The sequence below is a fragment of the Rhopilema esculentum genome, chromosome 10 (genome assembly GCF_057945365.1).
Source record: "Rhopilema esculentum isolate cy_ngs chromosome 10, ASM5794536v1, whole genome shotgun sequence".
Lineage (NCBI taxonomy): Eukaryota > Metazoa > Cnidaria > Scyphozoa > Rhizostomeae > Rhizostomatidae > Rhopilema > Rhopilema esculentum.
Genome location: NC_142824.1, coordinates 13,673,557 through 13,701,474, shown reverse-complemented (window position 1 = coordinate 13,701,474; position 27,918 = coordinate 13,673,557). Strand labels below are relative to the sequence as shown.

The window sequence follows — 27,918 nt, the reverse complement described above, 5'->3', positions numbered from 1 at the left end:
ATGCATTGATGGGATCAGAAAAATGTAGTAGCCTTTCTTGATGACCACAAAAAACGCATAATATGGGCCAAATTTGATTTTTAAGAAACACAGTACAATTTTACCAACAAACTGTTTCGAATACTAACTTTTTTACCCTTCGGTCTAAAACATTGGCTTTACATTTGATTACATAATCTATCTGGCAATTTATTAAAAAACTTATTGCAATAAAAAACTACTCTTGTGTCATCAATAAGCGGTGGAGGCCCTCAATAAAGGTAGAGTCGAAAACCTATTCCCCATAAGCAGCAGTTCTTGGGCGGGGTTAGGGGTTGACAAAACGAAAGGAAGTTTAGAAATATTTTAATAAAAAAACAAACCTGTTTCAAGTTTAAGGCAAGAAAACTTTTTCAAAAAAAGGCACACTATCACAGAATGACAGAAGCAATCATTGTCAGAATTGAATGTGATCAAAGCAAAGATCAAAGATAAATGGCAAAAGAATGCACTAATTCATGTTTGATTTTTTTTATTTCTATGCAGTGGTCTCAGTAATTAATTAGAAAAGTCCCCACCAAAAGGCTTCTCTTGTCTTCTTGTCGAGAAGATGAAACGGAACTTCACCATAAAAATATGAGTAATGTTTTGTTTCCATGCTTTTTATATTATACGTAATAAGGAAAGGTCTTGAATGGTGTTTTCGATTGCTTAGAATAGAGTACTTCTGATTTTATCAAGATGCTGTGCTTAGAGGGTGATTGATCAACTACCGATTGATTATAATTCTTGTGCAAGTGCGAATAAGTCAATGTTTTTTTAATGACGTATTAAATTAAGTAAGAGTTGATGTACTAGCTATTTTTAGAAGTTTCCATGCAACATTGAACGTATTTATTGGATTTTTCCTGCATCGGCCTAACAATTTGCAGTTGGAGCAAATCATATCGCTTGAAACAATAGAATCGAAAGCTTGGTGCACTAAGAGAAAATTTTACCGATGGCGATATTTTGATCTTTTCTACGTTTTGACTACAGAAATTGAATTTTCATTCCAGATTCGATAATGAAGGTGTGTGTATTTCAACGGGATAAATTGCTGAGCTATGCTGACACCGCTGACACAGGCATGTAAACCAAAATAGCTCGTATTTGTTTTATAAGGACAAAATTTAAATGGCAGGCAAGCATTAGTAAATTGCAACATTTAGGAAAATTTTTGAAGGAAAAGGTTTAAGTTGAAATAATACTGAAAACATTCCACAACTTGCAGGTATGTGAATTTGTGCGGGTTTCTACTGCATTGCATCATCCCATCGCCACTATTGTTTTAATCAGTCCCTTTGTTTGATATAATTATCGTGTTCATGTAATTAGGGTGTGTTTGTCTTGTGGTATATTTGCTGTACCCTTTTTGGAAAATCAGTCGAGTTGAAATTGTCGTTACCTTGAGTCGTGTTATATTGCATGTAGGTATCAAGAGATGCTTGAAACCTAGATCTGTGTAGCATTCAAAATAATGATATGAATTGATATTTCAAGAAAAAGGCATTTTGCTGCCCCTTTGTTGTCCCTTGCTGCCCCCATGGCTCGGGCGCCGTCGCCCCTAATGCTTTATAGAGGCAGCAAGGGTGAAGAATCCAGTTCCGATAATCCGATTAACTTCGTGTCATACACGTCGAAGAGTTTTTGACTGCATCGACGAATCACAGGTTGCTTAGGGACAAGGAATGCTCGCCTAAAAATATGACATTAAGCAAACATGGCACCACTCCAGATTGTTCATGTCCGCCACGACGCGCATGTTATACCGGCCTAACATTATTGAATTGAAAGATCGACGCTGATGGATGTCAGGGTGTTTATCAGTCTTGGAGCATTATTTTCTCTACAATTTCTACTAAACCCGCGGAAATTTGAGAAAGAGAGGCTTTTATATAGCAAAAGGAAATTCAACTAGCTAACATGGGAACCTGCACGTCATTAGTTAACCAAATACCGCACGTAGTACAGCACAATGTACATTGTACGTGTACAATGTTACGCCTACTGGTATGATATCATTTCGAAGGAAGTTTCTCGTTTAAAAGCAGAAAGGAAACTAGCAAGAACCAGTGCTGTTTAGTTCAAAGAGAAGACAGAACGATGTTCAGTGGTTATTCATTTATTGATATCACTGGTGATTTCAAACAGAATGCGAATTTACAAGATTTTCTCGATGGGGATGAACGATTTGGAAGTTGACATGCGTGAATACAACTTCAACCTAACAAGCCCAAAATATATTCTGAATGGCATTATAAGAGAATGTGAAATACGCAAAGTCAAAAAGGTAAAATGTTCCTCTCAGGCTCAATTAACATAAAACTAGGTGGTGACACACATTATTTGTATGCCAAGGTGTTGATTTTAGGCGTGATGATATCATTCAGCACTGATGCAAATTAAATTTCACTAAAAAATTCTTGACTTTTATTGAAAGAAAATCAATGTAAGGGGAACTATAATTAAAGTACATGTCTTTCTTTCAAAATCATTCTCATTTGGTCACATTGAATGCATTTACCCAACAGAAGCCATATTGTTCCAATTTTGAATGTTAGTTTGAATATTCTGTTTCATTTCAAGCCAAATAGTACCAAGTATGGAGTCTGGAGTTTTTTAACTTGTGTCCCCCATACTGAGAAATACTTAGGTTGGGCAAAGTTGTATCCACATCCTGGGTAAATGTTTTTTCAATTATTTCAAACCAAACGTTTATCGGGTCTAATAAAATAGTTCTCTTTTAGGGAGAATTTGAATGAGAAAGATTTATGTACATATGAAACCATTTAAGATAATTGTTTGAACATTGTACAAATGCCATCTTTACATTGTTAAATAAATGTTTTGCTTGTCCAAATGTCATATAAATGAGTTACTCAAGCGTTCCTTTATTTTCTGACACATGTTTTCTATTTTAAAAATCGCCAAAAGTTTTTTACCAGCCATAAAGCAGTGGTCAGTTAGAAGTTGAAGATTACTTTAATGTGTTTTTTTAATGATACAATGGCACATTAGAAGAGAAAAAGATAGTATACATACCAATCATTCACAGTTTAGTGGTTTCTTGTGATAAATGGGTACAGTGGAAGACAATATGTCATAAGGAAATTAAATTATATGTTTTTAAGGTATGTTCAGTTGCCTGATGCTGACTGGGTTTTGCTGGGAGACACCAGTTTTTGCTTGCTTTCTCTTGGTCTCCCGGGTTCTTAAAACTCCCTCCCTGTTTCTCCCTTTTCTTTTAGCAGAGGCATTTTTGTGATAAAAATGATAGCAATGATCTTCCTCATGACAAAACTTTTTGTAAGTGCTTAGGAATTGACAAAAACAATAAAAAATCAATGTTTGTCCATCACAGCATTGCCCAGGTATGTTGTTGAAATAAACAAGCAAATTCTGGTGTTTTGGCCCTGTTTTTGCCAAATCTCCTGGAGTTTTTCATTAAATTAAATCTTAAATCACTAAATTTTGAAAACATTAGGTTGAAAGGTCTGCTGATGATTGCATTTAATCATAAAATTGAGAGTTAAGCACTTAGAACCAACTTGTTCTATAAACCAAAAGTACATATGGCATCAAAAACATTTTATGAAAGATTTCTAAACAGTAAGTTTCATGTTTATCTTTTAAATAAACTGTACTTTTTACCAACAGGTTGTTTTTGAACTAAAAGAATTGGATGATTTTGATAAGTTTTTCCTAATCAAGAAGGAGATGGGACACATGCTTGCTTTTGAACAAAATTTACCTGATTTTCTATTGGAAGAGATTTCATCCGAAGGTATCTTGAATATTTGAGTTATAGAACATTTTGATTTTGTTACCTTGTCTCTTTATATTTAATGATTTATCATCTATAATGGGATCAGGGATGCTGGCACTCAAAGAGGGAAACATAGCAAAACACCTAGGAAAAAGGACAAGACATAGTAAATTAAAGAGAATTTCTAGATTCTGTGAGGGAAAGGGCCACTGTCCCTGCTGCCTCCTGGTGTAAGTCAGGCCTTATGAGGAACAGAAACAAGGTGCTTGACAAACTGAGCACTGTCAACTTTCTAGGTGCTCGATTGAGCATCATCAAATATCATCAATAAAAAAAATTGGGTTTTTTTATATATCTTTTAGACATAATAAACACACCAGGGGCTCAATCAGTCAAGCTCCTAGATCTTTCTAGTTGTGTGTGGAGGCATTTGCTGGAGCTCAAGCACCTCTCCTTACAAGGCCTGGAGCAAGTTTCCCTATGCACAGAAAATAAATTCAGTTTGTTAGGTCTCTTGTTCTTTTAAGGGGCTCACCAGTGAAGGCTGCTCAGAGTCTCTTCAAAGCAAATTCAGCAAAAGAGGGACTCAGGAACTGCTCCCAACAATTAGGCTAGTTTTCAAAGCTATTTTCCACATTTCTGTATAAGTTATCAAATTGTTTCTTTTGCATAAAGGAAAATGTCAACATCCTTATTGGCCAGATAACTGGACAACTTCAGTTACATATGTCCATGATCCATCTCAATTTGGTCTATCGCAAAAGAACTGCTTAACTTCTTACCTTGGCAAAGTAGGTTGACTATCCAGTTTGTTTTTTCTGCAAACTATTTCAATTGACTTCTTTAAATGCTCAAACTATCGAAATATAGTTACCTGGAATAATGCAAAACTCATTGTGGATGGCATAAAGATCAAGACACTAACATATCAAATATTAGGGACCAGTTATATAGCCAAAGCTAGGTCAAGACAAAAGAAACCCCAAGTTTACAATTAGTTTAGAATTAAACCAGAAGAATACAAGGCCTTTTACTACAGAAACTGTTAATTGTAAAACTGTATGCAAATGTCTTTTAAAGATATTTTATAATTAGGTAATTTCATTATAAATTTGTAAAAAGTATTCTAAGAAATTTGCAACCATCTGGCATCCTCTTCTGTAAGAATATGAAAAATTGAATATGAATTCTCTCTGAGGAGGTTATGCAAGGGTGTTGAAAATTCTAAGAATATTTATAAACTAATGTGTTCTCAATGATTTAAACTTGATTAAGGTAATGAAAAAACGAAATGTTATATGATATAATTTGTCATATAACACACATGATCTTGTCAAAACATTTGCACAAAACTTCAACAACCAGAAACATGCACTTTTGTTTTTAGTAACTATTCCCAGTAAGCATCTTGCTTAAGTCTTAATGAGCAATCTCAATGTTACTGGCTGTTTTTATGGCCAGCCTAGATACATTGTCATAAAAACCTACTTCTTGGTTTTTCTGTTAGTTTGGGCTTCTATTTAGCGTGCCTATTCAGGGCCAATGTATTCACAGAGACTCAATTTCTACAGAAAAGGACAATTTACTAACAATATTCAGCATAAGTAAAAATGTAAACATATTAGTGTTGTGTTATTTTTCACAACATTTATGGCAAATTTGTTCTTCAAATAGTTCTACCCTTGCCAGCCTCATCCCCTTTGTTTATCATTAGTAGCTTTTGCAATCATAATTGCATTTTTAAAATTGAGAAAGACTGATTGTATTTTTTCTATTTTTCAGATCTGTGCTTTGCCAAACTTAGAAAGACTTGCCTTGTATGGAATTTGTTGGAAAAAGCTCCCACTTTTCTTTGGGGTATTTCCAAAGTTGAAAAGATTCAAATTGGCAGATACTAGAATCTCAGAACTTCCTCAAGCAATGCGTTTTTGTAGTGAATTGGAAGTACTTGAGCTTGACGGGAACAAATTCAAAGTCTTACCATTTTGGATAACTAAGTTGAAAAAACTAAAGACTCTTTCAAGACATCAAAATTTTCTTGAAAGAAGTATAAATAAGGATTCTTATGAATGGCATGGCCGGGCTCAATCCTTTCTTGAATCCCCAAAAAGTCTTTTTCAGCTATCAGCTAGAGCAGCAATTCCAGGTTTCTTTAAGAAGGGATGTAGCCAAGAATTACCAATAGAAGTGTCTCAAGAACTGGTAAAACTTTTAGCAAGGATGAAAGTCTGTGACATTTGTTCAAAGGCATTCCCTAATGATGAATGTGAGTCAATTTTTTTCTAATTTTGCTCTTTCTTTAATTTTTTCTATCTCTGTCAGGAAGTGATGAACAAAAATCTTGAACTTGGTGTGGGTGAAGACTAATGGCCCATGTGACAGTTTCTTTGTTTTTAACTGGAAGGTGACGGTTAAACCATCACATGGTTGAAAGCAACATCCTTTTATCTAAACAAATTAGTATTTTTAATCTTTCATGTAAAAATATTGCAAAAGGCCAAAGTGATAAGAGGATCCAATTTGCCAGATGTTTTTTAAGTTTCAAGATTGACCAAAACAAGGTCCAAGAATAAGATACAACCATATATAAATTTTGTAGTAGAACAGATGCTTAGTTATAGTCAAATTGTAATTTATTTTGCATTGTAACTTGTACAGAACCGATGCTATGTACCATACAAGCACAGCATTGTTACTTTTACAAAATTTCCATAACCATTCTGCACGGTGCCACTGGGGCTCTTTAACAACTTGATATAGGCTCTTTCGCAACTGGCATGCTTTGCGACTATATTTCCAAAATAGGCCTAATATCGTACTGCATGAAAATACCAAATACTGTCCATTTCTCATCGCATAAAAATACAGCCACAGCAAAGCATGCCGGTTGTGCAAGAGCCTTTAAGCTTTATGATTAGTCTGCTTCTGGTTCAAAAGATTTCATTCAGAGCAACTTTCTGAAGATGAAATATGCATCAAATGTCATTGAAACCTTGGTAGTGCAAAAAGACTCTATTCAATGAAGTGATGATTCTGTTCACGTGAATATCCATACTCTTCTGTGATTGGTTAGCCTATACTGGTTAGACCAAACAAGGAACCAATAAAGCCATAAAAGGCATCATCTTTCTCTTACATTACTTTTGATGCGTACCAACATATCTATCTATACCCAGTCAGCTTTTTGCCATCTGCTGACAGAGGATATAATTTCTGTGTTTATAATTTTGCTTTGTCATTCCCATTTCGGTTTGCATAAAAAAAGGCCTAGACATTTTGGAAGTATGTACTATGTTTCTACACTAAATTATTTTGCAATTTTGAGAGCTTGATATGTATCTATGCTTCTGAATTGCAGATATTCGAATGCAAGATACAGTTTCCAACTTTAAAGGTTACTCACTCATTCCATTTGAAGCAATTGTTTGCTCAGAGAGCTGCTTTAGGGATCTTGTGGCAGAGTTTTTTGCAATGAAACCAAGTACAAGCAAAAAAGAAGAGTATTGTTTTGACGTTAAAAACTCCAATTTTCCTTTTTCAAACCTTCTCTGCTGCTCATGAATTTTCTGCAGAACTACCAATACTGGGACTTGAAATTTGGGAGAAGATATCATGAAGAAGAAATACTTCGTTTTAGAAAACTGGTAATACGTCTTGTTGAAAAGTTAAAAGGGATATGATAACCCTATACTAACTTCGGAGCCCTCTCAAAGATGCTAAAAATTTATGCAAATTGCACTGAAAAGCGAAAGTATGGTTGGTTTAATTGATTATTGAAGAAACTTTGGTCATTATCCAGCGTTAATTCTCTGAGGAATGTCAAACGAAAAGCACTTTGATTATTTCTGTTTTCACATTTCAGTGATTTTGCCAAACTACCATTTTGTAACCTAGGGGCCAACTGGCTAATGCATTAGCAAAACATTTGAAAGATAGATACGCTGACCAAATTGAATTTAAAATTAATTCTCCTACTGATTATCTCTGAGGGTCCTTTTACAAGGTCAATTATTTTCATCAGATATTCATCCTGTATTGATAATTGTAAATAAAAGTTAAATATTTTGTTATATTTTAAAATATTAATATCTGATGAAAGACTAATGAATGAACTAGATTGTGTAGCAGGGTATGTAAATTATCAAAATTTGGCTAATGTAATATGAATTTGGCTTACGATTCGTTTCTCGCTTAAATAATGTGAATATTTAATATAATTGTTTAATATATAATAGTGTATTGTGTACTAATATTTTTATTATATTTTTCCATTAACTTTACTGTCGTTTTTTTTTTATTTTATGCCCACGCCTAGATTGAACTCGTAGATTTGCAGAATTTTGCATGTTATATCTGTTTGGTTATAACCGGACACCCTAATTCCTTTTGTGTCATCTTCTAATAAAATCGAAGCTTTGTGTTGATGGTACATTTCTATTTGTTGTCCAATTTTCAAGAAATATTCTCTACGATTCCAGGATTGGTATTTTCCTATGACCGAATCGCATACAATTCAGAAAATTCTGATTTTCACAAATGCGCCGTGGCTGCCCTCTTTTCGGTATCATTAGAACACAGGGAAAATTAAGATTTGTCTTCTTATACAGTACCTTATATCAGAAACCATTTTGATAAATATGCCCTATACCCTAAAGCATAGGCGCCTTCTTCAAAGGGGCTTGGGTGCTCCAGCCTTATTGGGGTTTTTAAAGGGGGCTCAGCCACCCCCTGGCAGCTATTTTATGGAAAAATGATTTTCGGTAAAAAACAAAATCTAGCATATTTTTTCGATTTTAAAGACGGCAAATCATGAAAGGTGATTTTGGAAGTAGAGATTTTCTGTAAAAACATTTTATGCATTTAATTGTCAATTATTGAGATAAGAATTCATCACAATCTCCAAGCAAATGGTAAACATTTATTTTCATGCCAACATTTACATTTACAAGTTTTTAGCTACCCTGAGGAAAGCTATACGTCAGCCCCAGTGATCCGGAATGAAGTGGTTTTTTGAGTGTGCTCACAATGAAAAAAAAATCATATACACACACTACACGTTGATTATCGTTTCTCTTCTGCGTCATCTTTAAAATAATTTATTAATGCGTTATCAACCGGTTTTAGTAATGAAATCTCGTAATGGATACCATCTTCAGGTTGTTTCCATGTCGAGGCTGTTATCGGAAACACATCAAGAATGGGTATACCAGCATTGCACATGGCGGAATTTGCGAAGGCATTGAAAAGCTCCGCGCGCTAAAATAGAAAGGAACAGACTAAAATTATGATGATTATATAGAACACACGTCAGTAATATTTCATCTGGTTCCATACCCGATGTCCGTTGAGTTTTTTTAATTTAATGGTTTACAGTTGCTATCTGTGGTCAACAACATGTATATAAAATAGAACATAAGATTGTAACAAACGTATTGCTCTAATGTATTACAGACCCCGAAATTTGTATTTTTATATAAAACGTTTGCATTCGCCAGGAAAAATAAGAAACTGTCGCATTTGAAATAAATTTCTAGTATTACAAAAGAATTGTTTAGATCAGGATTGATGCACAATGAGATAAAGGTCATTGTTAAACTGTGCGTCTTCTTTTATCAGGACATTTTTCAGGAATTTTGTAATGCAATCAGGACAATCTTTCTTGATTGAGGGCTATATATATTATATATATATTTAAGTGGATGTCCATCATTATTATCATTATTGCCTTATAATATTGTAAACTTATATTGAATTGAAACCTGTGTCTTGATATCAATGAAAAATAAACCCTTAATAAATATCTCTAACAAATATCATCATAATCTTAAGATTGTGTCTTACCTGGTTAGTCTGAAATCTCTTATGAACTTTCAACTGTTGCCTCCATATAGATGTTGTAGTTCGCCACACAACCTCGCCATCATAATTAGCGAAGTCCTCAATCAGCTGTTGTATGAGTTTTTGATAATTTTCAAAACTGGTTGAACGAACTAAATGAAGACCGTAATTTATGATCAAGGCACTATCCTCATCCATGTCATCTCTGTCGAGGACTGCCTCCAAGTGAGAGATTACTTTGCTTATTGAAAAGTCACTGGGATCCTTTCGATGGATGGACGGGTCGAGTTCGTGTACGGGGTGTAGTCGTGGGTAAACCCAGTTGTAGGTCCTGTGATGGAAATATTCAATCACAAAAGTGGTTTATTTCTAATTAATTTGTTGTGTCAATGCCTTTCCGAGTCGTGGACTACTAAACAGGCAAGGCAGCTTGGCCATTCTCTGAAACTTTTAGATGGTGGCCACTCCCTGGAACTTTTAGATTAGTTCCTACGACGCCCTTTCATTTCCCCCAAAATAGGACTCAGTGGTTAGGGTCGCGGGGTTCGTGGCTTGTGTCATCGATCCGACCAAACCAATTAGAGTGAGGAGAGTCGCCAGTTTTCTGTTATTCTAGATATAGAATTCACGTCGGGAAGAAGAACCAGGGCACTGCTCGATAGAAATTGCTTCTCAGTGTCCTAGAACTACCTTCTGAAGCTTTGAAGTAGCAAATAAGACAACATTGATTTTCCATTTTCTTTGTTTATATTGGAAAGAAAAATCCCATAATACCCAAAATATCACCAGGTATTGCATCTATGTTTGTGATAAGATTTTGTCCGGGGAAAAAATATGGGTTGATGAGAAATGTTGTTGGGATGGCCATGCCAAGCAATAAAGTTATATCTTTATAGGATGCAAGAAGTCTTACTAAAAGATTTGTCTAACAAAACGAGGCTATCAGGTAAAAGAGGTTTAATCAAAGAATGATAGCAGTAGACTCTTGATATATAGGATTTTTCTTTGCACAGAATTGTTGTGCTGTGTGCGTTTAATCAAAAATACCACGTGTTTGAAACCACGTGATACCCATAGCTCTTGGGTATCATCTCGTAAACGAAAGCCTATATGAATCATGATAAATATTTATGCAAAATTTTTAAAGTCAGCTCTTAAGTAGGTAAGAATAACTCAAAATTTTCCAGTTAACGAGTTTTACTTACTCTCCACATTTCTCGAATACACTTCTGCATAGTGTTTTATTCCAGACCATTTCAAAGAAATGATGAGCAAAGCAATCTCCATATAGCCAGAGTGTTCCCCTTTTTCTCCTTTTAGCTTTCAAAATATATTTCCATTGCGGTCTTTTATCCATTCCCTCTGAATATTCATAAAACATTAGAAGTCTGAGAGTGTTAAACGATGCTTGTAAATATCAAAGTGAGTTTGAGATGTATGTCTCCTCTGAACTGACCATAAGATATATTATGAAATATCGAAAATAGTCAGCCTAGTTTGAAGTTGAATAGAATTTACGAGTAATAATGTAATTTTAGATAACAACTCAAAAGTAGACGGAGTCAACAATAGCTTGGTAAACAGGAAAGTGTATTTACAAAGCAAAATTAAGGAATTTGCTGACTCTTTATGCACCGCGTCTTGGCCAAAAATGTCGTTCAGATTTTTATACAGTGACAACTGCCTTCTATTTTGTCTCTATGATATTAATATACATAGACAGATACATCGAAAGATAATCTCCTCTAAATTATACATTATCAAGTCTTTTTTTAATCTATTAACCCTTTAATAGGTTTCTATCATAAACTGGACACAGACAGATAAACAAATTAACAATCAAGGATCGACACAGAAAGGGTACCTCCTTTAACACAACCATCAATTTAGAACATACCATTTTCATTATAAGGCTTCCAAGTCGTGCCAACCCATCGCCCAAAGCCATCCCATATGAAATTGCATTTATCTGGTATTTGACAGACCTTTTGCCAGTCTTGAAGTTTAGCCATGTTAGCTTTAACATAAAAAGCAAAATCCAATAAAACTAAAATCTAAACGATTTTTATAATCAAGTTATGTTAGTCAAGATATTTTTATGCTCATTATATATTTATAAAAATCTTAGTATAAAAATATATATCAATTGATATTTTGTTAAAAGTGATCTAAGTGTAGCTCAAAATATGAGTGTTAAGTAGAAGTTTTGTTGAAAAGCAAATTTCAAATCAGTTATGTTTTCCTTGCTTCAAAATCGCTTGACCAATTTTTAATACCATTATATGACTTTAATCGAAATGGCGTTATACAGCCAAAAACTGCTTGTGCCTTAGCAATAGGTTTGAGTAATTTTTGTAGGAACTATAAGACGGAAAAATGTCGAATATGCAGCAGAGAAATGTCGATTATTAGCAATTACACTTAACCATTGCTAGCTAACTCTTAGCTGACGAGGCTCGATGTCGTATAGACAGAGCTTATAGAACAACTTATAGAACACGCTTTGGTGAATAGAACAAAATGGTCTTATAGAAGGAATAGATTTTGAAGAAAATTCTGATGAGTTGCTTGAAAATTGAGTTTTGAATAAGATGAAAAAAATTGCAGGACCACCCTTAAAAAGAAATGCAAATCATAAATTTTGGCTGATTTTGGCAATCATACAAGTTGAATATTTTCCAGGGTAGTATTGTACATTCAGTGAAAACCAAAAGCTAGCATTTTCTAAAAAATTGCTTTTAACAGAAACCTTTGTTAAAAATGAGAAATTGTAAGAAACTTTTTAAAAATTCAGGCTCGACAGTTTCTCTTTTTGTGTACACAACCCTGAAAAAGTCAGCGTGCAGTTTCTGTGAATGAGTTTCCATATGTAGGTTTTTACTGTTATACACGCCTATCTGCTCCTATCTGCTCAATTCCCTACTGAAATAATTAAAATGTTTCATACTTCTAGGACTTACTTACCTCTATACTTCTATTTTGTGCTGCAGAAAGCTATTTATAATGCATTGCATTTCTAGAACCTATTGCTAGTTAGATGCAACAATTCATAATCATTGTGTTTGTGACGTAACTGGGGTAAGATTTAAGTACAGGCCCGTCGCAATCCATGGTACTCAAAGGGAGTTTTTATGTCTCATTTGCCGACGAAATGGGTGAGTCACCCTTAATTGGCCGACAAGTTCGAAGATTTGCTCACTAAGCAACTCTAGATGGCAGAAAACGGAATTTTTTGCGAGGGGGTGTCACACCCATCACGCCCCATATTGCGATGACCCTGTTTAAGTATGCTCAAACTTTTGGTTTTTTTTATCTCCAATAAGAACATTAAAAAGATAGATTGTATGTTCAATATAAGGCCCATACCCATATAACGTGCTTCATCTTTGGGGTATACTTCAAAATTTATCACTGAAAAATTTCCACCAAGTTTCTCCCATAATCTCTCTTTTAATAATTTCGACCATCCAAAGTGACTGGCAAACATATGTGGCTCTTGAAAATGTCCATTATAGTCGCCTAGTCGAAAAAGAAGGTTATGAAAGAAGCTATAGAATCAAAAGTAATCTATATATCACAACGATTGGAATTTCTTTTCTTCAAGGACCTCGTTCCAGATAGGCTTTGCTAACTTCAGATATAGAATAAAATAGCAGTAGATTGCAGCAAAACTGAATTTATATACTAATTACTTTCCTCTTTTTAATGTTCTTTATTCAAATAATTATCTTGCCTTGGTAGAGCTTCTTTTTTCTCGCATCTCAACAGTCCCAGAATTCGTGTGTTGACATCGTACATTATTGTAATACTCAACTTTTATGCCAAAGATACATATTCATTATTTTCCAAGCAGTTCTTAGCAAAGTAATTGAATTTCAATTAAAATAAATATACTTTAATGGAATTCTTTCAAATACGGCGAAAGCCAAGGAATTTGTATTAAATATTGCCTCGTTTTGTTGTCTTTCAAGATATTGTACTTTAATCTCATAGCAAAATATGTGGCATGGAGAACAGAAAGTTTGTCAGCTTCTTTAAAGGAAGTTTCTGGTGCAAATGTTATAAAACAAGATCGTTAGACATCAATATGAAAATAATTTGCCTTTTGCATGCTGCAACCAAATTCAAAATGGAAGACATGCCAAAGCGAATCTCTATTAAAAAAAGAATCCCTATTAATTTCAACATTTCAAAAGAGAGAAATATTTACTCATGCCCTCTTTACTTTAAAATCATGCACAAAGACAAGCGTTACCTTTCTGAAACCAATCTGCTGGTGGATCAAAATACTGACTACACAGAGTACCTTCGAGGTAAATATCTGCTCTATATTTTCCCGGTTCCAATATTAAGAAAGGAATTTCGTAATAACCATTATTCATGTCATGCACAAACGGCTGCATGGATGAAGGCCCTGTTATTAATACTCTCCAGGTATCTCCTCCAAATGTCTTTGGCAAACCAAATTGGTCGACAGTTTGTATAGTCAATTTGCTGTATTCCCCAGCTTTCTTTATGTCCATGTTCCATATCCTACTAGTAAAAGCGTTTGTACGCAAGCTACTGGGAAGCAGGTTCTCCCCAAACTTTGTTCTTTGAAAGCAAGGCTGTAGAATCGACTGCCAGTCAAGCCTGCGCCATCTTTCCCTGCAAAGTTCTTTCTTGAATTCATCTTCATTGACCATTCCAGTTATCGGTTGGTTATATGTCTGAAACTGACCTTTGATTGCAACGAATAAGCAATTTACTGCAAGGTAAGCGAATAGAAAATCTTCACGGCAACATCTGTGTCTTCGCAGTTTAAGAAAACCATAAAGCATATTTCTAGAGTTTTTTAGCCCCTACTTGGAATAATTTTTCTGCAATTAGGTGTCATTAATGTTGCCATAAAGGCACTTTTAGGCCATATATATTTACAAAGCGCTCCAATCAAGGCAAAATCAAACAGTTTGCAGCATTAGTTGTGCACCAGCTCAATAGACTGGTGGCTGCATTGGGCTGCAATCAATTAACTAGCAGTTTGGTAACGAGCTCCGCTGTTTGGTAGATCAAGGGTCAAAGCTTCAATAAACCGTTTGTGAAGCGGTAATGTAAGCTGCGATACTACTGCTTTTTATAGGATAAAAGATCCGGTCCTATACGATTGCTATTGAAAAGCAAAAGCAAACTACACTAAATCTGTCAAGATGTGTTTGACAATGGTGATTGGGTTACAGAAATCAAGGCTTATCCGTTATTGGTTTGTTTATTGTCAGGTGATGCAAAAAGGTGATGTTAGGTGAAAACTGAAATGTCTTCTTGCCAGATGCAGGATTATGTGTACTAGCTTTTTCATGAGACTTTTTAGACAAATTGATAAAAGAACGAGAACGAGAACGAGAACCATGCAGAACGAAAATTGTCTTCTTGTTTCTATACGGTTAAATGGATTGACTATGCACTTTCGCAGGTATCGTCTTTGCAAGTAAAATTAATCAGCTTGCTGCACAGTTCTGCAAATTTTTCCTAAAAAATTTTAAGATAAAACAAGCTTTCCAGGCTCATGCAGGACTAAAATTCGTCTTTTTCATTATGTTCTGTTATATTCCTATCTATCTTTTCAGTGTAGTCTATTTTGAAACAAAACGAAACGAAACGAATCGGAGCAAAGCAATATGACAGGAAACGAAACGAAACGAAACGAAACGAAACGAAACGAAACGAAACGAAACGAAACGAAACGAAACGAAACGAAACGAAACGAAACGAAACAAAACGAAACGAAACGAAACGAAGCAAATGAAACGAAATGAAATTGGATGAAACAGAATAAAACAGAATGCTTAGCATCGTTTCAGTTTTCAATTGAAAACTTTTTTATGGCCAGTTCAATATATTTTTGTTCCATTGAACGTAGCCTTGATGTCGGGACAAGCGCATCTGTTAAATTTTATCCCAAAATTTTCAAAACATTTTTGAAAGAAACTTTATAACCTTGTCAACAAAATTCATTTTTGTCAGTCAAGTGCTCTCAGAAGCCTGGGGTCCAATTTTTGTAGTATCTGTGCAGCTTCCTACGCATTTCGTGTTTTTTAGTTTAGCTACTGTATTTGATGGCCAAACAAAACAAAATTGCTTAAAAACACAAGAAAAATGTGAATTTTTCGTGAAATGTTTGATGTAAATCTATTTCGTGAAGAATAAAGAGCATAATCTCACATAGTAAAGCATTGTATCTAAATCGAACAATATTGTACTGTGATGTTTGATTCATTTGTCCAGGGCTTGATTCTTAAAAAAAACTACTATTTGATGCAATCAACCAGACAAAATGTCTTCAAATGGAAAGGCTTGCAGGGTAGAAGGCTGCTGAGAAATGTTTGACAAGTAGAGATAATAAAATAGCAAAGTGGCTGTGAAGCGATATCAGCTCCTTCCAGCCTTTATTCTTGAGGCCAACAACTGCCTTAGAAGTTGAGGACAACATAAGTAGTGAATAGCAACCTAAATGCTTTCCCGGATCTGAGAAGTGCTTTTCTAGTATCTTCAGAAGGATATTCATCGTAAAATCTTGCTATAAACCTTGAACTAAAATGCCGATGCATTTAATGTATCTCTTTATTAGCAGACAAAAACGGTAAAAAACGAAATCAATTCAAGTTAACAGTTTCAATCTTGCTATCTAATTGTCCAAACAGCCTTCCCTTGCAATAATTCATCTTAATTTCTGATTTTTCCTTTCAAGAGGATCATACGGTTACTAAAGTAAGGGTTTATAGAATGCAAATGCATGCAATATTTAACGAACGAAGCAGCGGCTGCAAAAATCACAAAAAATGGATTGAACAAAAACCACATTCGACTAGAATGGAGCCTTTCTTGAATTATTTACACTTTAATGTTAATTTATGTGAAGAAAACCTGACATTTGGATTTGTTATTCCTAATCTTTATTAGATTGAAGTTTTTTCCTTTGTTACCGCATCACAGATTGGATGTTTCGTCCTAGGTCATAAACAGTTAAGCAGAAATATCTTCAATCGTTAGCAATTTATAATCTTCGCACAGTAGCTAAATTGACGCAATCAAAAATTCTCTGATTCTGACTTACAATACCTGGGAGCAAGCTCCTTTAAAAAGAATAGGAAATACTAATTCTGTACATAAATCATTATTTACTGTCGTTGACAATTATCTGAAAATAAGCATTACAGTTGCATACATTGCAGTATATAAAGTTTTGAGAAATTCTCGCACTCTTATGTCCTTTTTGTTGAAAGGGATTTTGGCGGCCTCAAACCATGGGGAGAGCGTTTTCAGTTTGAGGCCAAAAACCTTGTTAGGTGTTGATCAGTACAATAAGAAAATTATAGCCTAATATTCAACCCAAGCTCTTCTAGAAATCCTTATGAAAAGATCTTTTTAATTTCATCTACCGTAAATCCTCGAATAAGCCCCCGGGGGCTTATTTGCAAGAATGAATTCTTGGGTGGGGGCTTATTCGAGGGTGGGGCTTATTTGAGGGGAGGCTTATTCAAGGGGGGCTTATTTTAAAGTTTTATTAAATGGAAAAAAGATAAAAATGGGCATTTCGGGCTTCTAATTACAACAACTGATATCAATAAAAGAGTTACAAAGTGCTGTGTGAAGATTTAACAAATGTTATAATTTTTTATCATCACAAAAATCGCTTTTTTGCTTTTTGGTCTCCAGTCAAAGGAAGTAATACTGTGTAGCTTTTGTCTTGTGGGAGCTTTCCTGAAATAAGATATTATTCTACAATTATGCTTTCTCCAAATAAGCTCCCATGGGGGCTTTTTCAAAGAGGGGCCTTATTTGCAAAAATGATTTTTTAGGTGAGGGCATATTCGAGGGGGAGGCTTATTCGAGTGTGGGGGCTTATTCGAGGATTTACGGTACTATACTTCATCGCTTTTACAAGGAAATGTAGCTAATTGCATCAAAGGATTGACCTAATCTGTGGCAATGACAACCAGGGGCTTTAGATTCGTCACCGATGGGGCAAAATTTAGTTCAATCATAATCTTACCATCACAGAGAATAAAATCTTGGTCATTTGCTTATCCTATATTCTTTCACTATGCTTACCTTGCGTCCAGTTATAAAAGGATTTTTTACTTTTGTTGATAAAACCTCCACGCTTAACAGGACAAATGCTCAAAGCAAAATTTTGTTCTTTCTATTAAATGGCATCAAAATTAGGAAATGAACAGAACGTTACATTAAGGACATACTTTCTCCTTTTCTGTTTACGTACCATTCTCAATCTTCTTGTTTGTTAAATAAAGTTAGTTGAATATCATTCAATTCCTAAGTTTAAGCAAATTGATCTCTAATTGGTGTTATCAATAAAGCTGGGGGAACTTGACTGGAAAACTCTTGTGAGTTAATTTGATGCGAAAGTATTCGAAGCAATTTACTTTGAGTAAGCAATTTTTGGTTGGACAACAGAAACAGTTTTAAGATAAAATTCGATCAAAGGAGATCTATCATGTAAAATTTTCAATCAAACTTCAGAACGTCCTGATAACAAGCTAGTTGAGTTGATGCGCCTGAAACATTCACCTCGGTTTGCCGCGATCATGGCAGTTCTAAACGTGATCTGGACCAAGTATATCGGCGATTTTTGATTATTTTAATCGATTTGATTATGACGCTGGAATCTTGGATTTTTGATCACTTCGCTTGGTTAGTCCGCTCAATATGAGTAGGCCTTTAAAACAGCGAAATTTTAAGAAATTCAATTGTACTTGGTGATTTTTCTTTACACGTATGGCTTCATTGCAATATTGCGTCGACAATTTCTCAAAAAACTGCAACAGATAATAACAGAAAGATTTTAAACTCTACAGAAATAAAGATTTCGTCGCAAGCAATCATAGTTTGCGAATATCGATAATTATAGTTAGTTGTTGGTAAGCTATTTTTCATTCAAAGTTGATCGCTTTTACTTCCGTGCTTTTGCTGATTTTCAGCCAGCTGTTTCAGCTCTACAACTCTAGTACATGTCAAAAGTGATGCAAATTTCGTCTTTAAAACTATAGCTATTGATAGTTATAATCCCCCTTGATGTTGAAGTGGACTACAGAGACACTTCTTTTAAAACGATGCCACTGATGTTGTGTTTAGAACATGTCTGATGTTGTCAACGACTCCCTGTCTTTTATACACCAGCCTCAGCCCGACCAAGCACCTTTGCTTCCAAAGACAGAAACCAGCTGAGCTATATCGAGCTTCTTTTTTATCAAACCTTTTTCTTTCATTTTTTCAACTGCATCTATCCAGCGGTTATGCATTTCTTGCCCCTTTGGGCCAGTCCTCACTGGAGGCAGATTGCCATTTGCGTGATGAGCTGGAACCTCAACTCCGTTTGCTGGAGCCACTTTATTGTCCTTTTTCTTATCACCCTTATTTACCGGCTCCGCAGTATCCCCTAGATTCAGTGCATTGCTGAACATGCCTGGTTTGACTTTCTTTTTCGGTGGCAATTTTATCCTTGCTTTTGCATAGCTGTAGTACACAGAAAAGTTCGTTGCAACAACAGAAACGGGCAATGCAACCATAAGAAGCCCACAAATGGCACATGCTATCCCCACGAACTTGCCAGCCCAGCTAATGGGAGCCATATCTCCATAACCAACCTACGTCAAACGAGAAAAACATATGACATTCGGCATAGCGTTTAGCATCTAGGAGCCATTGGAGGCAGTGTACTGAAAGTATCCCTAAGGATGATCTTTCCAGGCGGGCATTTTTGGAAGAGTGTTAAGTCCCTAGCTGTTAAGTACCACCAGCCTACTTCTTTCCTTTCTTTAATTACAGCAGCTTCATACAAAATATTTGTATGTTTTTAGAGCATCACTTAAATTATGCAATCAAATTTTAAAGATTCAGGCAACCCTCCTTATGGATAGAGTTGGAACGAGAAACCTTTGCTAACTCGTTTACAAAAATATAATTGGAGCCAAAGAGCAATTTGCGGGTTGAGTGAACTAAATGACCGCCCAGTAAATAAGAATCGGCAAGCAGATCCTGTAAAAGTGTTTTGTAACAGAGGATTATAATGATTTATTGTGTGGTGTAATGGACTAAAGCTAATACGTAGCTTTAAAAGCTCTTCAATGAGGTTTTTTTAGAAAATTTGTAGTTTGTAAAAAAAGTAAAGGATCTAGAATATAAATTTGTGGTACACCACACAAATGATGCTAATTTTCAAAGTAAGATGCTTGCTAATTTCATTATTTGTGAAATTCTTCAATTTATTCCTCCTCTCTTTTTTGCAACCACTGCCTTTTCTCTAACTTTGAGAGAAATTCTTCGCGCAATAGTTGTCGCCCTTTGGTCCTAAACCCAATAAGAAACGCAAGAAAATGTATTTCAATGCTGCAACTCTTCAAAATATCTTCAAAGATATCGTCAATTTAAATATTTATTGCATTAAATCCACCAAAGAAGAGCCTGCCTTTTTAAAAGTCAAACTCCTTGTTCTTGTTGTGCTTGGTTATTGTGCTTTTAAGGGTATATTTTGACAAATAAATAGTTCAAAAAATAACGTCCTATTTAATGAAAATTTTATAACTGATCAAACTAAAATAAGTTCTTAAGACAAGATGCGTGATTCAGAAAAGGTAATCATTTCCCTTGCTAAAGTGAGGCCTGGAGGGGCCCTTGGAAAATCGTTGCAAAAACAAGGACATTTTCCCATGTAGAGATGCTGCGCTACTAACAGAAATTTCCGTATGAAATGCTTACGTCTTTCATTACGTATTGTTAGAAGATCTTTTAAAGGTTTACATACTTCTCAGCTCTATACATGAATAGAAAAATCAGAAAGAAACAGAAAGAGAGTCAGAATCCAGCACAGCCGCAAGAGGAGAGGGCCAAGGATGTCGGTTCTCATGCCAAAATTCTATGAGACTCCGAATTTCTTTTTCAAAAAAGCAAACGTTCAGTAAACTAAAGCTTTCCGTCTGACATTCTTCAGAGTTTAAAACGCCAGAACATAGATCGAAAACTCTTCGTTAGGAAATATATATACCCAGTTGTGAATCGAAATAGGCCAATCAGTAACGCGAGCATATGATTGTTGTGGTTGCCCAATCAGTGCCGCTGGCCTATAGAGAATGTTACCAATGGAGTCTGAGGACCTAAGGAATAAGGTGCAAACGTACTTTTATCAACAAAATAGCGGTTTTTTCGTGCCAGTGTAGATAGATTCTAAAACTGCTAGATGAAATCACGATCGGGCTTTACCAATAATACGAAACACGTCGAAACATATCGCCATTCGCCAGTTTCTTTTGTCAAACTTAACTACCACCGCCTGCTCTTGATAAACTTTGATAAAAGGCAGAATGCAATGATAAAGAGCACGAGGCAAAAGAAGGAAGAATATACCTAATAGCAACAATGGTATTAGATGACAAAAAATTGAAACATGCAGCTGAGAAGTCACTATTCCAAATTGCCTTAGAGACCGAAAAACTAAGGGGATTGAAATCCTTCTCAAATTGTGTTTGTATTAATGCGTCTTTCAACTTAGGGGGGAGGGCTAGGACCCCTCCTAACCTTCACTGCCCATGAATAATTTTAGATAAAACAAGAAAGCCTATAATGAACCATATCGTAGAAATAATGAACCTACCGTTGTCATTGTAATCAGAGACCACCAAAGGCTGTTTGGTATATTGTAGAAATCTGTGTCATCCTCAAGGTGGTAGTTTAAAAATGCGAATCCCAATGCCAATATTGTTAGCAAGAAAACAAGTAGCATTAACTCGGGCAAGCTTTCCTTTAGCGTATTGACAAGAACTTGCAGTGCATAATTGTATCGAAAGGTTCTAAATATTTTGACGATTCGAAAGACAGCAAGTAGGCCAATATAGCGCTTTGCATCAGAGGCGGAAATCGACATATCCATGTAAAATGACCAGAGGGAAAGAAAATCAATCCAGTTCATTTTCGATCTGATGAAATGCTTCTTGTCTGGACAAGACCAAACTCGCAGAATGAACTCCAGTGTGAAGTAAGCATTCGTAAAGATCTCAAGTACCACTGCCACAGTTCTTTCAGGAGTGTTTAGAGCTTTGAAATTTTTCATCGAAAACAAGACTGGAGCTAAAACGTAGAGTGCCAACATCAATGTTGTAATTCTTCCACTGACCTGCAAAGAGAAAGTATAACTTGAATCATTTTGGAATTGCAGCACCATCTTTTATTTTTATGAGCTATTTTCTAAAGTCAACATCGTTGCGGTTGAAAATTAGAAGTAGGTGATTTATTTAAAAAATGAGCAAGTTTAGCACATTGTCGACTAGTCTTAAAACTCTTCTAATTTTTTAACACTACATAGTCTTTAAATGTTCTTGGCTTATCAACAATTGGAAACTTTCTAAGAGATGGTCTTATCCTTTCCTTTTTATATTGTTTTTAATATTGCAGGACTTTGAAATCGAAGAGGATAACCAGGCATTATTATTCTAAAATTTTTAATTAAAAAGAAAATAGAACAATAGTTCGCAAATTTCTGTTTTTATAAAGTCTCAAAGCCTTCCGAAAATGAAAAACTTAATTTTTTACATATTCACTGTCATAAAACGGTTAAGAATAATTTGCCAGCTTGCAGCTTGAAGAAAGAGAGAAAGCAATATTTATGGGTTCATTTTTACGTTGGTTAAGATTCATTCTGCCTAGTTTTCGCATTCTGCCTAGTTTTGTTTATTTTTAGGACTAGTTTTGTTGTATTTCCATTTAAAAATATTTTTTCTGGCAAGAGGAGATATTCGAAAATTTGAAATGAAAAAAACGTTTATGATTCCTTTTATAAACATTACTTAGGAGAAAAGGACGTACGGTCTGAAAATTAGTTGATAAATTAAAAAAAAAATAAGTGCATTGCTCAGTTTGGGGCAGTTTTATGTAAGACAAACATTTTTTTAGCTTTATTTTAATATTATATTTTCTGTTTGTAAACTTTGACATTATTTTCGATTATTTTCATCAGTTTAAAGCATAGTTACTCCTTTAGTTTATCTCATTTTCGAGCATTTACCATTTGCTTTGTAGATAACCTTACATTTTGTATCCCTTGAAAACAACATTTTTTAACCCTTGAAAACCAAATTATTTTTCCTATTATAAAATTAACAAACTATATTTCATTTTAGCTGTTCCGTATTAGAAGCTCGTAATTTTTGCAAGAGTAAGTTTTTCAGGTTTTTTATTTCAATTTTTGCTTGTTTACATTAAACAGCTGGAGTTCATAAAAATAAATTATTACGATTGAATTCTTTGGTAATTTAAAGATACATAAGAAAAGGTTTTAAAATTTAGGCCTGGTTTTTACGCATGAAAACTGCTTTATAGATCTTGTAAATAAATTACAATGACAAAATTGATCTTTGAAGAGCTCATTTTTCAGTAATTAACAGATTATCGATGAAATCAAAGAATCTAAAACGAAGAAAAATTCTGCATCAATTTCTTCTTCATTATTATGCTTTATAAGAAATAGTTCACATAGCAAAATGAATCTGGAATCAGCGAAAAGTGTTCGGGTGATTAAAATGTCTGCGTATCGGCAATAATGACTGAGTAAGAACTGGCATGATCGGCAACATAATGTTTATTTCAATTGCTTTCGGCGACAATAACACAAATTGACTTTTTGAATATGCAAATATTTTCGGCTGCTCGATGACTTCAGCTTTTGTGGTGTGTAAAAAGTTTTCTGAACAAGAAGATTTTAAAGAATTTACAGGTTGGCAGACCGAAGAAATTTAAGGTCCTTTCTGAGGGAACTGGTCGTTTCGAAGTAATTGGTTTGAATTATTTGAAATAAAAATATTTCAAATAATTTCATTGCCAAAATAATTCGTGGGCGACAAGTCCTTTGGCTTTCTCTTTAGTGTTATGTAGTTTTGAAAATAGCCTGAGTAAATTCAATAATTTCATAAAATTGTAACATTTTCGTTGATTCAGTAAACTTCTTTTGAACCTCAATAGTTTAATTTTGTAATTTTCTTTGTAAATTTCTTTGTTTTGCAAACGTGAATCTAAAAAATTGAATTCGTTTGGACATCTCTAAAGACCATGCAACCCTCTTGCTTTATTTGCTATTATTTAAATAGGAATTGTAAGAGCCCAATGCTTTTATTGTTTTGATTCAAAAATTGAAGTGTTTTTGTTAACTTTTAGCCACATCTTGGGGATACATAGGCCTAGATTATTTGAAAAAGACTGCTCATATCTGTACAGGTTTCTGTGGCAAAAGCGAATCCAACGGAAGGCCCTAGTTCTTTTATCAAAGGCGTCCCAATACTTTTTGAACGGAAGTGTAGGTTAAATATAATCAGCTACAACACTGATAATGCCACACTCCATTGCTATTTTAGCACATTTTAGTTCTGATTTGTTCTTTGATAATGTTGGTAGCATGACAGGTCTTATAAATAACCATCATGTCAGGCAAGGGATTTTCACGGTCATAGAAACTAGTAAAAACCCGCAATAAATTGATGGCTAGGCCATATGACCAGTTGCTGCAGGGATCTCAAACATCTGTTACCACGAACAGCGGTTTTAATAAACGAACAACGTCACGACTTGCTTGCGCCATGCCTCTCAAGGTCAGTCACGTAACAGGTTAGCAATGTTGGAAAAAGGTTATTCCTTCCTTCATATGTCCAGGCTCGTCAGTAAAGGGAATGTTTGGGGTGTGAGGAGCTTTTGCCATCTAGAGGTGCGTAGTCGGCAAATTTCCAAACTTCTGGGTAAAGACTCACACACTTTGTCGGATAATGGGACTTGGCAACCCCTCCTTGAGTACCATAGCTGATGATGGACAATGTATGTTGTATAAAGAATAATTTGATTGCAAACCATGTAGAGTTAGAGCCTGAAACTTTCGTATTACTCGCTTTTATTCTTCTAAAGAGTAAAGTTCTAATTGCCAGGTAGTTTAATTTTGCTGTTAAGTATGCAGAAACAAAAACAATGTCCAATTCAAGGTAGGAAAATATTGCTTTAGTAAACATCAATAAACCATGGGCGCTTGGTGTTGCAATTAATAAAACGAGGATGACGTCAGGGCTCAACAAGCGCTTACAATTTTGGTAGCAGAAATCGGTCTTTAAAAGCCACAAAGATCAGGGAAAAGATGTTTGTTTACTTGTTACTTAGAACCGAACATGTTTTCCTGGCTGTTGCCTGTGCAACATAAAGTATATAGGTATTTTTACGTACTCTCTGGTTAGTAGAATATTTTTGACATAGGTAGAAAAAGGTCAGTTTCTGTAGTATCTACAAAGTAACTGGTTTCTCGGCATTACTAATTGAGCTGCAAATTGAGCCAGTATACTGGGTATTTGATATTGATATATTAGAGGTAACAGCGCACAGTGCAAAATTTTTATATATTAAGCAATTCTTGCTTAATGCGCACTCACAAGGGAACTTGGTTCAAAGCTGTATCGATCAAAACTTAATCAAAGCCATGCAAGGCTATTTTCAATCGCATATTTCTGTCAGGCAAAGGCTCTTTGGTCAATAGAAAATTGATATTTTTATCAAGATCTTTCCATTCATACATCTTAAGATTTTTCTGATTCAAATTTGATTGTAAAATCTTTCGTTAATATTTTTAATGCTGCGCAGTAATGTATATTTCTGTTACTGTAAATTTTTGACCCAGTCCGTTCTATATCATATGCACAACAAATTCAAGGATTTGAATATTGTAAAACTATCTTTTTCTAGACACTTATTAAACAATTAGGCATCTCAGTTCACTCTTGCCTCAATTGTATCGTTAGGTGGTGCCCAATAGATGCTATAATCGTACATAAATCTGAAATTAATGCAATATTTGCAGGGATACTACTTTCTAGCAACGTAGCATGGCAGACTCACAGTTATAGCAATTCAAGCTAGCAATCAAGCCTTATTTCGTCATACAATTATTTTAACAAAGAAAGAGTATCTAAAATTTTACTCCTGCCTTCAATTTTTTTCCATCTCACCTCACAACAGGCTTTTAAGTGAGATAAAAGAGCTTCTGATTTACACAGAAAAATACCTCTTTATGGACCCGTTGGCAACACACCCATGTGCTCATTAGCAACTAGATTATTTTATGCCTTGCTCCCCTTGTTTCAATTAGGTTGTATATTTCTTTGAGTGCTATTTTCTTAGGTAAGGTTGTGATTACCGTCAAGATACAAATAAAATACATTTTAAATGTTAAATGTTTGCTATCTTGTACTAGAAAAAAGGGAAGCATAGCAATTTATAATCAAAATAGATTTGGTGGAAGTCAGATAAATGGCTTTGATTAATTCAAACACTTTTACTGAGCTTGTCTTCTTTTATACGAGCAACTATGCAATTTTACTTTATTTTCTAAATCGTGTGATATTTCCAAGATATTTGTTGTATAGAACAAGACTGTTCAAAGTTTCAACCTCAATTTTCACGATTAATGCGATAATAAGACTATAGCTCTGCTTACATAAGGCTTTGATCACTATATGACAGACCGGAAAATATTAGTTTTTATAAATTGTTCTAAGAAATATACCCACACTTACCATAGCTGCTTTTGAAGAATACGGATCGTCTAAGAAGGACCAAATACATGTCCGAAGCCTTTGCATTTTTGTATTGGCAATGCTATGGTCATCTTCGTCTGATTCAAAATGTGGTCCTTTGAATCCAACGAGTTTTTCTAGCTTGTCCTTGTGTGCTGTATATGACTCCCAGCAGCAGTCCTCCATTTGTGTCTCATCAATACCCCAAAAGAGGAGCTCTTCGTTAAACAACGGACCACAAACATCAGGCGGATAGTGTAATTTTCCTGTTCTGTAATACTGAAGTATGCTAGCGAAACAAGTAGGGTGGCGGTCAAAGAAATACTCCTGTTTGACTTTATCATAAAAAGATGAGTGCATAAGCATCGTGTGGTTCGCAGCAATCCACGCTAATCGAGTCCCGTGCACGGTTTTTAGCGTTCCAATGTGCGTTTCGTGTCTTGTCCCACCGATATTAAAAACCAGTCTTTCTGAATCGACCATCGTATCTCCAAATCAAAACTTGTAATACTCTACAAGGCTGCCAGAATATCTAAGGCTATTTCTTGTGACAAAAATCTTCAAAACATCGACGTCAATAGAAGATTTGAATCATTTGAATCATTACAGTAAATTGCTATATTCGCTCAATTTATATGATATCATGGCGCTTTGTCTTTAATAACAGATAAAGCTAGAATATTCGTCTTTTCTTTAATTTTTCTAGTTTTAATCCTTACCTCAAGCAATCAAAATAACATTGTTTACATCTTGAGCTCAAGTTTCTTAGAAGTCCCATGTAAATACCTCGCCTCCTTTCCAGATAAAACTTTTACTCTCGTTACTCTACATTGCCCTGTAGGTCAGTTTTTGCTTCATTCAGTCTTGACACAAAGTACTATCAACAATGGATACTGTTTTTTCTTACTACTAATTAATGTTTCTTTGTAAGCAACAACGTCGTCTTCCAAAAGGATAGAGCTCTTATGCAACAAATGAGACCGTTAATACTGTAACTGCATAATCATACCACGGCATAATCCATTGGGTTGGAGATGTTTGTTTGATGTTCCTCCATGCCAACCATTTCACGGCTGCTTCGTCAGCTGGAATTTTAACCCAATTTCTTCCAAACGCACAACACTGACACCATTTACACGCCACACAGGTAACTTGCATACATTGTTGACAAAAAATTGTTCTATAAGTGACTTCGATGCCTGTAAACGCAGGGTGCGTCAATAGTCACTTCAGATCTATGACATCGAAAAACACTTGTGACTTGATTTTGACGACTGCTGTATTCAGCATCAAAGTTTGTAACTGTCTGCTTTCCAAAAAAATTCACTTTTGGGTCTTTCCGCAAGGGTGTTTGTGACGTCTTACAAGCAATTCCAATAAATTTCATTGTAAACTCTGTGTTTCATCGAAGTTGTCAATAGGATGACTTAATCGACTGTGCAGACCCCCTTAATTTATGTTAATACGCCAAAACATCAGTAAACACGGGCGATTGTGGAAAAATACATAAAAAATTTATCTCCTAAACCATTTGATGGAGCGCAGTGGACACTTTTTAGTCGGAAACATATTGCTATAAATACTTTGGTTGCCGAAAGCTTACTCCTTCAAACGCTAATTAATGCACTAGGGCCACCGAGAGGATTCGTAAGCCCTGAGGACAAAACTGAAAGCTGAGCAAACAGAAAATTTCTGCTTCCACGCTTT

At 35.0% G+C, this 27,918-nt stretch overlaps 3 protein-coding genes across 3 annotated transcripts; 1 reads left to right on the top strand and 2 right to left on the bottom strand.

Moving 5' to 3' along the window:
- The first annotated feature begins 1,739 nt into the window (after nucleotides 1-1,739).
- LOC135687903 (uncharacterized) lies at nucleotides 1,740-8,067 on the top strand. The gene is made up of 5 exons (XM_065204550.2): nucleotides 1,740-2,311; nucleotides 3,679-3,805; nucleotides 4,463-4,578; nucleotides 5,570-6,053; nucleotides 7,146-8,067. Exons 1-5 carry the CDS (start codon nucleotides 2,174-2,176, stop codon nucleotides 7,346-7,348), a joined length of 1,068 nt encoding a protein of 355 aa, XP_065060622.2. The 5' UTR covers nucleotides 1,740-2,173; the 3' UTR covers nucleotides 7,349-8,067.
- On the bottom strand, nucleotides 7,266-14,655 carry LOC135687882 (uncharacterized). The gene is made up of 6 exons (XM_065204530.2): nucleotides 13,881-14,655; nucleotides 12,992-13,144; nucleotides 11,523-11,642; nucleotides 10,831-10,987; nucleotides 9,629-9,956; nucleotides 7,266-9,043 (listed from the first exon to the last, which is right to left on the bottom strand). The coding sequence occupies exons 1-6, from the start codon at nucleotides 14,443-14,445 to the stop codon at nucleotides 8,849-8,851; spliced, it is 1,518 nt and encodes a 505-aa protein (XP_065060602.2). The 5' UTR covers nucleotides 14,446-14,655; the 3' UTR covers nucleotides 7,266-8,848.
- A 1,744-nt stretch (nucleotides 14,656-16,399) lies between these two features.
- On the bottom strand, nucleotides 16,400-27,651 carry LOC135687893 (potassium voltage-gated channel protein Shaw-like). The gene is made up of 3 exons (XM_065204540.2): nucleotides 26,212-27,651; nucleotides 21,270-21,788; nucleotides 16,400-19,266 (listed from the first exon to the last, which is right to left on the bottom strand). The coding sequence occupies exons 1-3, from the start codon at nucleotides 26,692-26,694 to the stop codon at nucleotides 18,802-18,804; spliced, it is 1,467 nt and encodes a 488-aa protein (XP_065060612.1). The 5' UTR covers nucleotides 26,695-27,651; the 3' UTR covers nucleotides 16,400-18,801.
- Nucleotides 27,652-27,918: the final 267 nt, after the last annotated feature.

Bases quoted from the DNA above. Each gene is read 5' to 3' on its own strand.
- LOC135687903 (XM_065204550.2), top strand. From the start codon at position 2,174: ATGCGAATTTACAAGATTTTCTCGATGGGGATGAACGATTTGGAAGTT. The intron at 4,579-5,569 runs GTAGGTTGACTA...TCTATTTTTCAG, and splicing joins TAACTTCTTACCTTGGCAAA to ATCTGTGCTTTGCCAAACTT. The intron at 6,054-7,145 runs GTGAGTCAATTT...TCTGAATTGCAG, and splicing joins GGCATTCCCTAATGATGAAT to ATATTCGAATGCAAGATACA.
- LOC135687893 (XM_065204540.2), bottom strand. From the start codon at position 26,694: ATGGTCGATTCAGAAAGACTGGTTTTTAATATCGGTGGGACAAGACAC. The intron at 21,789-26,211 runs GTAAGTGTGGGT...TTCTCTTTGCAG, and splicing joins ATTCTTCAAAAGCAGCTATG to GTCAGTGGAAGAATTACAAC. The intron at 19,267-21,269 runs GTAGGTTCATTA...CGTTTGACGTAG, and splicing joins CTCTGATTACAATGACAACG to GTTGGTTATGGAGATATGGC.
- LOC135687882 (XM_065204530.2), bottom strand. From the start codon at position 14,445: ATGCTTTATGGTTTTCTTAAACTGCGAAGACACAGATGTTGCCGTGAA. The intron at 13,145-13,880 runs GTAACGCTTGTC...TTTTTCGACTAG, and splicing joins AGCAGATTGGTTTCAGAAAG to GCGACTATAATGGACATTTT. The intron at 11,643-12,991 runs GTATGGGCCTTA...TTTATGTTAAAG, and splicing joins AGATGAAGCACGTTATATGG to CTAACATGGCTAAACTTCAA.